Consider the following 12,493-nt stretch of genomic DNA (forward strand, 5'->3'; position numbering starts at 1 on the left):
ATTGGAGGTTCTGAGAATGGCATTTGTTTGATCAATCAACGATCATTTATTAGCCTAATAGTCTAATGGGAGTGAACGATGTTTGTTGATCGCTACCGAGGATAGAAATCATCGACGATTTTCGTCGAATTCGCGGTTACGAAAATTAATCGAGTTTGCATCGTTAATTAGCACAATAATGATTAATTATGTTGCTTTTCGTGGAACCGTGATTTTGAATATTTGTGTCGTTAATCGTCGTTTTAATTGTCTATTCATCACCGATACAAATATCATTAAGGATTCCATAACTTTCATAGAATTGTGGTACTAAAGACCGATGTGTTTGTTTTATGAATTATTCTGATCGTTATTCAACATTTATTGTAATGTAGATCGTGGCTGATTCTGAAAATCAGGGTAAATAATGTATTTTGTTAAATGACGGTATTGTGAATCGAAGTTTTGACGGATTGGATTAAAAATCGTGGATAAATCTGATTTCCATTGCACCTTGCTGACAAAAATTGATTGAAATACACGAAATATTCTGTCGGTTTGGGTATTCGTGTTATTTGTGCAGTTGCCACTATTTCAGAATGTTTTCAGGTTTGGAATTTACGTACTGTTTATCGATGGATGATGCAACGCCATGTCGAATTTGAATAACACGATCCACCGTGTGAATAACGAATGTATTTGTAAATTTTCTGTTAGTTTCTTACGTATTGGAAATCTATATCTGTTAAACACGGTTCGTCAACGAATATCCCATTACTGTTCACTACCTTGTACTCTACGCAGCTTCCTGAAAATTCCACTGTTCATGGGACAACTACTTCATTTCATCGCTATGATTCTTTTCTTATCCTTATTTTATTTCAAGAGAATTAAGTCTAATTTCCAAATGATTTCACTTAGATTAATTGCTTTAAACCATTCAAAAGCAGGAAGACAATTACTTCTACGTTTCAAACTTTTCCGCTCATCTCGATAATCAGCAACAGTTCCAAAGAAATAAAAAAAGAAAACTGTTTGCAAAGAAAGAGAATAGTAACAATTTTGATCCAGTGTCGATGAGGACGAATTAACAGGAGAATCGATCGGTTTGGTTAAAAGCGTTTTAACGGTTAATTGTAACGTAATCGCGCACACCGACCACACGCTAAATTGATATTTATACATCTGCGACCGAATTAGAACGGCTTATAAATACCCGGGCCGCAAATAGCGTGTGGCATCGCGACACGTGCGACCACATGAGATGCACTTCATACGCTTGTTTATTATTTACTGTTTACCCTTCGAAGCGACGACCTCTTTCGTTGCCACCAAAATTCCAGTATTTCGCCACTTTCCATGTGCTGCATTCGTAAATTTTAACCTATAACTTCGCTGCAATCCAGCAATTTTTACTTTGCTAATTTATTTATTTTGGAAAATATCTCGATGAATCTCAATGAATCTCGATCGATACGATGTATCACGCAAAAGGATTAGCGAAAAATAATATTACACTTTGTAATTTTTACATTTATTTTTCACACCATTGAATATCCTTCGTATAGAACGAGCATTGTTTAACAAATATAAAAAAGATATAATTTGAGAAATTATAAATCATATTTAGATTAATTAGGTCTTAAATCGGTAAAAGGATACGGATGACATATGCGAGATGGAGAATCGAATAGATTGTTAGCAAAAATTAGATTATCCTGATAAAAAGGATAACGTAAATGCGTCTTTGCGCGAGGAGCGATCGCCGCTTAAGAAGATTACGATCCCTACGTGTCTCGCCAGGAATTTGCAATTTCCAGTTGAATATGTATAAACGTCTGGAATGTTAAGTTTAGTGAATAAACAGAAGAGTTACGTTAATATCATGGGAGGAAATTTGAATTGTAAACGGGGATAGCTATTTTCATCGAACGCGTTTCGATTTGAAGGCTGTAAAGTGTTGTTTTCTCTTAACCCTTCTTTCAACTGAGGATTATTTTAATATCTACACGCAATTCTTAGCATATCGAAATCAGTTCGCATGGAGGATCGTCGATGCAAGATTTCTATTACGACGATTATAGGAGATAAAATGTACGATTTTCGTTGTATCTGTCTATTCGTATTCTTCATCAAGTTTAATGAGAACATAAATGTACAGTGATCGCTAGAATATTTAATAGTTAGAACGAATTTCTACTTAGCTCCTAATTCTATTTATAAAAATATGAATTTGCATAAATAGCCACAGCTTAAAAATAATAGAACTAAATCGTGGAATAGACTAATGAATAAAATATTATACAAAGCATAGAATACATAGAATGTCTTTATACTATCATAAAAAGGCTTAATATAGCAACTGTTGGACCTCGCTGGATTTTTGTAGATTACATAAAGAAAGTCGTCTACGGAAGCTTTCTTTTGCTTTAGAAATGACTAACTTTCGTTTTGGATGTAACCGACACTTTCTAGGAGAAGAATGTTTTATTGTCGATGTTTATTACGAGTAATCTTCATAAGGACGTATGCTCTCATAAAGGCTGGAAAGTGTATACTTAACCACTTTTAGTTTCATTACCATTGTGAGCGATGACGATGGTCATTATACACAAAGACCGAATGCTTCATTCATGCCTGTGATATCAAGTACACTGGTCACTATTAATATACATAATTTCGTCTAATTTAGTATTCTAATGCAGCAGTTTTTTTTTTTTTTTATTATATTCGGAATCGTTAGAATTATTCAAAGTTCAAAACTTACAATTACTATGACAAAGTTTAAATATTTTTCTACTTGAATGATAAAATGAGAAATTTTTCATTACACAAGAAAACACTACACGTTTGATCGTTTTTTCTATAAAGTAATTGCTCCTTCGACACGAAGTATATCGTACACAAACTGGATTTCTCGTGAAGTCGCCCAGTCATGACAGGTAACAAGGGCTCACCGCACTCTCTCGAGTCACAGATACGCTCTTCACCGAAAACAAGCTAATATACGACAATACCAGTCTACATAAGGCTCCGATACTGTCTTAATACTATCAGTTTATACTAATTTTCCATTACTATTATCCTATTACTCGTGTTACTTGTCATCTGAAGTACCATTTATCGTACGGATAAGCATGTAACTTTAATTACGATAGCTATTTAAACACACGTTTTCTATATCCAGAAGTTAATATCTTCGTATCTCGACAACGATCGAACTATTCAAGAAACATAGATTCTTTGTAAAAATCGTCAAAATAAAGTAAGCTCGAATAAAATATTTCAGCGCGCGTTTTCAAACGAAACCCGTTACGTCCCACGTACAATCTTCGTATTTCGACTATGATCGGATTATTCATGACGGACAGTGAATGGCTCGTCTGATATTTAGGTCGTGCATTAACAGTTGACTAGCGGAGAACTAGTAGCGTCGTTAACGAAACGTGTAACGCTGAATAGATGCGGTGTATCCTCCCACGCAGAAAGGGAGCTCGCGCGCCTCAAGGTTACTCACTGACACGCTTCTTATCTTTTCGTGTATCGCCAGAACACATTGTCGAGATTCAACAGATTGCCCGATTTCACGCTGTCGAATGGTTGTTTCTATTATTGATATGTCGTCGCTGGGAAATATCGCCGGAGAAAATATGCTCGCTCTAAACCGTGAAGTTGCGCGTGGCTCGAGGTCGACGCGAGTATTCGAAGATAAATGAGACTATTTGTAAGTTCACTTGCCGTGATTGCCTTGCAACAGGAATATAAGGGTCGTTTGCGCGATTGGTGCCGAGTCATGTTTCGATTCTCTTTGCTCGTGAAGTTTCCTACGATTGTTCCTCCCCTTTTTTCGTTTTATGAATGATCAACCATAGGAGATGAGCTAAGCGTGAGGGAATGTTTTATAATGGAACTGATATAGTTTATTTAGATTGGAAAGAGGAAGATGAAACGAAGAATAGTGGTTTAAGTTTTGTCTCCATTAAGTATGAATAAATATATACAGGGTGGTTGGTAACTGGTGGTACAAGCGGAAAGGGGGTGATTCTGCGCAAAAAAAGAAGCCGAAAATATAGAATAAATATTTTTTTTTTTTAATTTTTCCATCGAGACAACGATCTACAGTGAGATCCGTTATAACGAGACTTGATAAAGTGCACGCGTACCGAGCGAAAATTCAAAATCGATTTTCTCGAGAACAAAGCCTCAAAGGAAAAATTTTTATTCTATATTTTCGGCTTCTTTTTTCGCGTAGAATCACCCCCTTCCCGCTTGTACCACCAGTTACCATCCACCCTGTATAAAACTGTGTTACAAATGAAATTTTAATCGAGATATATCTATTATGCTGGCAGAAAAATGATCGATTCAGTGTAAACGTTTTAATACTTTTTTGTAGTAGTAAATACTCATTATTCAAACTCATACTTACTTAAACGCCTCGCGTTAATTAATTCTCTGCGTTGCACGAGACTGACCTCGTACAACCTAATAGAAGCGTCATGTACCATCGCTTTTTCGTTTCAGCAGGTACTGTTCATTAATCATCAATTCTCAAAACTGTTTCGCAAAACAATTTTATCTAAAAACCAGCCTAACGCACGAATCTTTGATATACTCTGCATTTAGTAGACCAGGCACAAGAAGAGTAAGAAATTAATTATTATTTTATCAAGTTTGGCGATACGTTGGAAAAATATCATTTACGCCACTCGGAGTACATAATTATGGTTCAATGCGTGGGCATGAGCGAGTGGTGAACTGTTACTTCCGGCTGAAGTGGCATAACGTTGGATCCAAGTTCGGTAAACTCGTTGATGCAGCCGTTAACCGATTTCGGGGGTTAAATCAGTTGCCGGAGCGTTCTCGGTTAACCAACATCGTTTATACGTACATGTATAGTACTCACTATTAATTCGCGATTTCTAAGCCGTCGAAGTAATCGCTCGTATGAACTCTTCGAGCGTAATAAAGAACGAACTACTTTATACAGTGGTGAAAAATCACGAAACGAAGACCAAAATCCATATGTTACAAGCTTAATCTATGTATAATGTATAAGCTTCATCTATGCTTAACTTTACAATTGATATTGTATATTAAATTTAGATAATCGAAGAATTTTTTCATATTAATAATTAAGAATTTTCCGCACTATTCTGTGGTAAAATAAAAATTCGCACAAGACGTATTCGAAGAGGTAAAATTTATTCACCCATGGGAGATTAATTCCCAGGAACAATCGCCATTTTGCAATTGGATATTTCCTAACTATTTCTTTAACGAAATTTATATTGAGAAACTATAATACTGTAAGTAAATTGTATAATGGATTTAAATGTTAATAGCAAAAATATTTATTGCAGTGAATTATAACGAATTGTATTGAATTTCGTAATGGTTCGCTTCAGATCGATTTTACTTTCGTAACGAAAGAAATTGTCAAGGATTCTACGGTAACGTTTTACGATATATCCATTGAAAGTTAAATATTATATTTCCATGATTTATTTCCAACTTTATTGCCACGAATACTTGAAAATACTTAAAAATTCGTCTGTATGAGGTGGCATTTAGGGGTAAAGCAACGAAGGTGCGTGACAGAGGAAGAAACAGAGGAGCGAATGCGTTGGGAGAGACAGGTTGATGAAACCGAACCGACGGGAATGAAAGTCTGCGAAGATTTATGTCCGCGTTAATAACTGCGTCGTCGTTCGCGGGATATCGCTGTCGACAGTCTCGATTGTGTTTCTCGCGGTGCCCGAGGAAAATCGGTGCACCCTACAGCGCCGCGCGTTTACTTTCACGTATTGACCGCGTTGAAACGTGCGTAGAAGGTGTTTCCAACGTTTCTGACAGACGTTCTTCTCGCCAGATGAATGCGTGAAAGCGAGCAATTTTGCGTGTTGTACGTCGGACAATTGTTGTTTACGCCTTTGAAGGAGTTATAGTTGCCTACATCGTTGAGTAATTTACCATGGTCGTTGGATGTAATGTACCAAATGTCATTAAAATGCACTTTCTTTCGAAATATTCAATGTTTAGGAGGTTTGGACTTAGAAATCTCGTTCTTATTCTTCTATGTTTTTCCACGAATAACATAGACAATTCGGTGTAGTTGCACGAAGAAATTTTAGTATGAAGATAAAAGAGAATGATCGAAATTTTGACCAATGTTTTGGCAAGCTAAAAATTAATTATAATAAGATAGTAATAAAATATTAAAAAGTATCTTTTGTTTCAGAAATAATAGAACGTTTTCAATTTTAATAATATCGTAGGAAAATGCGTGAATCACATCGTTGCTAAATGTTCAGGAAAAAATTAATTAGAGGAGATTCAAGATATTCCAATGAAATTTATCGAGTTTGTTGAATCAACGAGTGACGTCTCGTTAAAAACGACCGATTAATTAGAAACAGTTGTGGAAGTCCGAGGAAGAGGCAGACGCGGAAAGATCGATCGCCCCCGTGCACAGATTCTACGAATTCTTTGTACACGGCTTAAAGAATCGCTTTCTACGAAGTTTGAAACGACGGTTGAAACTTCCTAGTCCATTTCCCGTACCAGTCAGCTTTGGAAACTTACAGACCGAACGTATACGCTACATCTAATATAAGGAGACCGATAACGGACTTCTGAATTTTTCTAATCCATCTATGGCGCTGTTTTTTACCGACTTCCTTTGTGTATCTCAAATGGTTTGTGAGCGTGGAAAGGTTGAAATAGGAACTTGAAAATAACCTAAGTTATAAAATTCTGAATAACGAAGCAATTGGACCGGGCGAGAAAGATTTCTCGTACAATATGTTTACTTTCATTGAATTGCGAGGTGATTGTAAGAAACTTGGAATACAATAATTTATTAAAGAAGAGAGAAGAATTAATATCATTTGTAACGAGTGTGTATTACGCATTTCAAACATCCATCAACTGAGGATACTAATTACACTGGAACTGTTTTTGCGCGAATTCCATTTATTTAAAAAATTCTAGCTATTGTCCGATTAAACGAACTCTTGGCAATTGAATCCATTTATCTGAACACAGACTCCTATTATATGAACGAAAAATCGCGGATAATGGCGAGAATCAAAGCGCTTCTATTATATAAACTCCTCCAAAGATAAGACAGCAAATATTATAAAAGACAACGATTCTAAGCGTCCGTTCTATTCCAACAGATTCTAAAAAGATCTTCGCGACAGTTTTCGCCAAACGCCACATTTCCCAACGTCCATTGAGCGATTTCGATCAAGAAATCGATTCATCTTCGCGAAAGCAGTGAGAATTCTCGTGATAAACGGTAGAGAATTCGACAAACGGAAAGGTGGTTCCGCATGGAGGCGAGTTCGAGCGTATCGCGGATCGCGAGCGAACGCGATAAATCTCGGTGTAACGCGGTCTCTGGCCGACGCAAGACGGTGTGGTCCCAAACGTCTCTGGTGAGCCGCGAGGAAATTGCGGAGAAAGCGCACGGTAATGCAGACATTTCCGTCGCCTAGCGGAACCGGAACGCCCGTATTTTTCGCCCAGGGAAAACGAGAAAGCTGGGGCTGGATTGTGTGCACGATGGTGGCCCTGTAATAGACGCGAGAGACGGGATCCTTGGGAGCAGTTTTCGCCGGTGTGCCGCCTTCACCGGAGCAATTTCGAGGGGCGAAAAGTGCACGGCCCTCGTCAGATAACAGGCCGACCCGTGTCGATATTCCTTTTACCTTGTATTTCGCGTTGCGGTCTCTGTATTTACCTAATGAACTCGGCGATGATTTTTAGATGCAGCTTCCATTTTTAGTCTTCTTTCGCTCCTTGTTGGCTTCGGTATTTTTGGAAAGCATGTACAGTATCGCTCGTAAGTATACGGGCACTTTGGTTAATCTGTGATAACAATGTATGAATCTTACCAAAGTAATTCGTAAAAGTCGATGCATCGGTAATTAGAAGCTTTTTTTATGGAATAACGTGAAGATATAGCGTATTGTATTTTATTTTGTTGCCATCTCTCGGGAGTGAGAAGTAAAAATATGTTCGATGTTTGATATTTTTGAGATCTTTTAATACAAGAATCGTTCTTAAGCAAACAAGACTATAAACAAATACGTTAGTAATTACCGACAAATCGAAATATTGAATCGTTCGGTATGCTCGTTCCGATTTTGAAGGAAGTTGGTCGACATAAAGAATCATATTGAAAAGTTTTTCGCCGAGAAGCCTGAGAGGTTCTGCAAGGATGGAATATTCAAGTTGCATGAAAGATGAAGAAAGCTTGTGGAACAAAATGGCACCTATATAATTCAATAAATGTATATTGGATCGAAATGTAAATCGAACAAATTTTGCAAGCAACCTAATATAATCAACCAACACTCGTATTTGGAAAGTCGCAGAATTTTCTGCTGAAACACTCAGGCTGAAAGTATGAAAATCTTATTACTTCAACATCAGATAAAACCCTGTACTCAATATTAATAACATCAACAAAACAATAATGATACAAGTAAAATCTCAAATAATCCTACTCTTCCCTAAAAAAAAACATTATTTTTTCTTCCATCACAATTAAATGCGGATTCAACGAAATATGTCGTTGCATCTGCTGAAGATGTGGATTCGTTCAAGCTCAAGCCATCTAAAAGAGGAAAACGCAGAGGGATATTCGCGGAAACGTACGTAGGACGAGCGACCCCTATTAGAGGGTAATACGTATTATCGATTTTAGAACGAGGCGCAGGTTATCCCGGTTCAAATCATGACAAATGTATACTACCGTGTGTGGCCCGGTTGTCTGCTAGCTTATACATGCACGTGTGTATGTATTAGTTCGGCCGCACCCTGGAAAAACTTTTCCCAGTCTTTTTTTCTTCGTACCAGCGCGCAACGGCAACTGCCTCCTGGATTAGGATATTCTCATGACTATACACGAACATCAACCCTTTACGCGTCCGAGCACGAACCTTTGTTTGATTCGCGATATCGCGAAACGATTCTGTGGATGAATGCATTTTTTTTTTAAATTGTCTACGATTATTGGTGAATTTTTTCATAATACGCGAAGCACTCTTTAATCTACCGAAAATCCATGATATAGAGGGATCGTGACGTGCGTGTCGCATAAAAAGGAAGAAGAATTACGAGAATTTCAGACCAGTTTTACAGAGAAATACATTTATTGTTCAGTCAGTTATTTAAGTATAATAGACATCAGTCTCATAGAAAAATATATTTATTGTTCAGTTAGTTATTTAAGTATAATAGACATCAGTTTCATAGAAAAATATATTTATTGTTTAGTTAATTAGAAGAGTAAGCGGATGCAAAAAAGGACTAGGAAATTTATTAATGAGTAAGATACTCGAATGAAAGCAAGCGATTGCCAACCATACCAAGACTCATAGACTCACGTGTCACGAATCAAATCGCGTTTCGTGTATCAAAATCTATACTCCAATTGTAAGTTGGCTCACACCAACATCCACGGGCGATAAAACAGACTGGTCAACGCGTTGTATCGAAACGTGGACTGCGGCATCTCGTACAAAGACGAAATGGGAAAAAGCGTTAGCAGTATCGACAGGTACAGTGAGAAATTGCCGGGTTAATTGCGAAAGAAACGGGTGAGCAGAACGAGGCATCCAGGCATCGGCGAGTTAAATATCCTGCGGTACCGGTTACCAGTGAGTCGGGATCGAAGAAAAACTGGCAAGTTTAGAGCACTCGTCGCGCGTTTTGCCTTGACCTACGAGCAGAACGCCTCTGCCAGCTTCTCCCTACCATCTTTTTCTTTTCCCTTTTTCCATTGTTTCTTCGTTCGACCAGTTGGCTGCTTCTAATGGGGAACGCGAACCACTACGGGGATTTAAAAGTTGTTGGGCTTCCTCGCGCTCCTTTCTCTCGATTAGCGTGATTTTCTTACATCTTATCTACGTGGGTGGCCAGCACAATAATTTAGATCGAAGAATTTAGTGACACTGTCGAGAAATCAATTTTCCTGTGTTGATATCCGAAGCTAAAATTAAAAAATTAAAATTTCTATCAATGCAGTTAGAAAATAAAGAAATCGATGATAGAATTTATTAACAATCCTAATAAGTGGGACGAACATTTTAAAGGTAGTAGAGTGCCGTGAAACAAAGTCGATACTTGATGACTTCGACAGGCGAAGTGACAGCTGATAAATCTTCGCGGGTTTTCTTCGTGTGATGGCAGGTCTTGATTGCTTCGAGTCATTTCTTCGCTAGCAATGGATTGGAATGTCTTCTTTTACAGCCTTCTTTGACCGTTATATTAGAAGGTTCTTTTCATCTTTCCTCTTTCTTTAAATTATGACACTGTCATTTCATGGAACCACATAAAATATTTCTTTTGCTGAATGTATCTGTTAATGTAATATGAAAATATGTTAAAATAGCAATAAGTTCAAATGCATTTACTCAACCATGAGTTCCGCTGTCAGTACTGAGAAACATTACCGCACTTTACTCTCGACTAACCGCCGTAACCAAACTAATCGACGTTTTCTCTTTCTCGTTTCAGCAGCAAAAATTCGTGAAGAGGACGGCCGAGGAGTTGGAGCCAGCCGGTGGTAGCGGAGACGGTGGCTTCGGCGAGCCCCCCGTGAAGCTGCAATGCACGCAGGCACAACATCAACATCAACAGGGACCCGGTGGCGGTGGTGGTGGCGGTCCCCATCATGGCCACGGCCAGCATCCGGCTGGGAACGGCGCGAACTCCACGGGTCCGACGCATGGCGGCGGTGGAGGTGGCGGCGGTGGTGGTGGAAACGAGGGACTGACCAAATTCTCCGTCGAAATTGTGCAACAATTAGAATTCACTACGTCTGCGGCTAACTCCCAGGCTCAACAGATCTCTACGAACGTGACTGTGAAGGCGTTGACGAACGCGTCGGTGAAGAGTGATCTTCTGAACGCGTCGTCATCGCCGAAATCAGGTCCGGATACGCCAGCATCCGCGACGTCTAGGCCTCAGACTGGAAACGGAGCTGGAGGCGGACCAGGCACTGGGAACGCTGGTACCGGAGCACCAGCTCCCGGTGGAATCGGTTGCGTGGATATCGGTAACCTGGTCGAATGCAAACAGGAGCCGGACAACGAGTTTGTCGATTTAGAACAATGCGCAGCCGCGCTGGAGAAAGACGCGGCAGCGAACGGCGCCGGGTTCCCTGGCTTTTCCGACTTCATGGGCGATGACACGGGCGATGAAATCATCACCTCAGATGCGTTCAAGGATCTCATCTCGGAGATTTCCGACTTACATCCCGAGTTCATGAAAGACTTTGATTTCGAGGAGAAGATCCCGGTGGAGGCATTGGCGAACAACGCGGTGGTAGCTGCGGCTGCTGCCGCGGCAGCAAACAACAACAATAATAATAACAGTATCGGGACGAACAACGGACAGATCAAGATCGAGGATGACAAGGACTCGATACACCAGCAACACGGGAACGTGAACAGCAATAATGTAAACAACGGTACAAGTACGAATAATGGTAACGCCAACGTGCCAGCTAACTCGAGTCCTGGTGGTCTTGGCTCTGCCCAGTATTCTCCAGCCAGGCTACCTTATTCCGGTCTGGACTTCAAGTCCGAGATGAGCCCCGCCGCTCAGACGCTGAAGCAAATGGCTGAGCAGCATCAACACAAAAGTCAACAGTTGGGTCTTGGTGGATTTAATCCTGGAGCCGCAGCCGCAGCCGCTGCCAGAGGACCAACCGCTCGTTCACCTTACGCGGAATTTCCTCAATTTGGTGGCACGTCCGACTATCTGGGCAGCCCTGGCAGCGCTGGTCCACCCGGTGGACAATCTCAAGCGACCTCGGGCACTGGATCGTATCACAAGAACAACGGTACGTCCGGATTCCAGAGTCAACAGACGAATGACATGTTTGTCAGCTCGCAAACTCAATTCGCCACGGGCCTCGCTGACATGAAGAGACCGCAGCCTGCCACCGGTGGCAAACCGACCATGCTTGGACCAAGCGGAGGGTATAAGCAGCAGTATTCGCCATACGGTAGCCCAGGATCAATGCCGAATCACGGCAGCCCTGGGTATCCGCTTCCACCAAGAGGCTCCCAAGGCGGCGGACCCAATCAAACCGGATCCCAAGGACCCTTCAGTAGCTCCACACCGCCTAGACCTCCCTCAGGACCTGGCACATCCACTTTACAAATTAACCAGGCACAGCAGCTACACATTAACAACCCCGGACATCAGATTCAGGTCAGTGGATATAATTTTTCCTTTTTGTCTCTTTCCTTCAGTTTGCTTGATTCGGTTGTTTGTCGAAGATTAAACGTGTTAGATTTTACGAAATTTACTTTGGTTTCGTAAAGAAAGCTTAGCAGTTTTTAAAATGTAACGTAATTAATATAATTATTCGCTCTATTATACATGACAAATTAATTTGCTATGTAATAGATGACTGTTTACAAAAATGTTAAACATTGCTCAACCTTGAAAATTATGAACAGCAAGAATTTTTAAGTGAAGAGTAAAATAG

The 12,493-nt window shown here is 39.9% G+C and overlaps 1 protein-coding gene across 6 annotated transcripts in view; it reads left to right on the forward strand.

Moving 5' to 3' along the window:
* Positions 1–12,493, forward strand: part of LOC117213771 (neurogenic protein mastermind-like) — a 247,964-nt gene that overhangs the window by 154,058 nt on the left and 81,413 nt on the right. For 3 of the 6 annotated variants that reach the window (XM_033459403.1, XM_033459405.1, XM_033459407.1), the window contains one exon: positions 10,510–12,213. In XM_033459403.1, coding sequence (XP_033315294.1) covers positions 10,510–12,213 — 1,704 coding nt within the window. The remainder of the gene's footprint in view (positions 1–10,509; positions 12,214–12,493) is intronic. The other 3 variants (XM_033459404.1, XM_033459406.1, XM_033459408.1) reach the window with 1 other exon arrangement.

The sequence above is a fragment of the Bombus bifarius genome, unplaced genomic scaffold, assembly GCF_011952205.1.
Source record: "Bombus bifarius isolate JDL3187 unplaced genomic scaffold, Bbif_JDL3187 scf7180000009125, whole genome shotgun sequence".
Classification (NCBI taxonomy): Eukaryota; Metazoa; Arthropoda; class Insecta; order Hymenoptera; family Apidae; genus Bombus; species Bombus bifarius.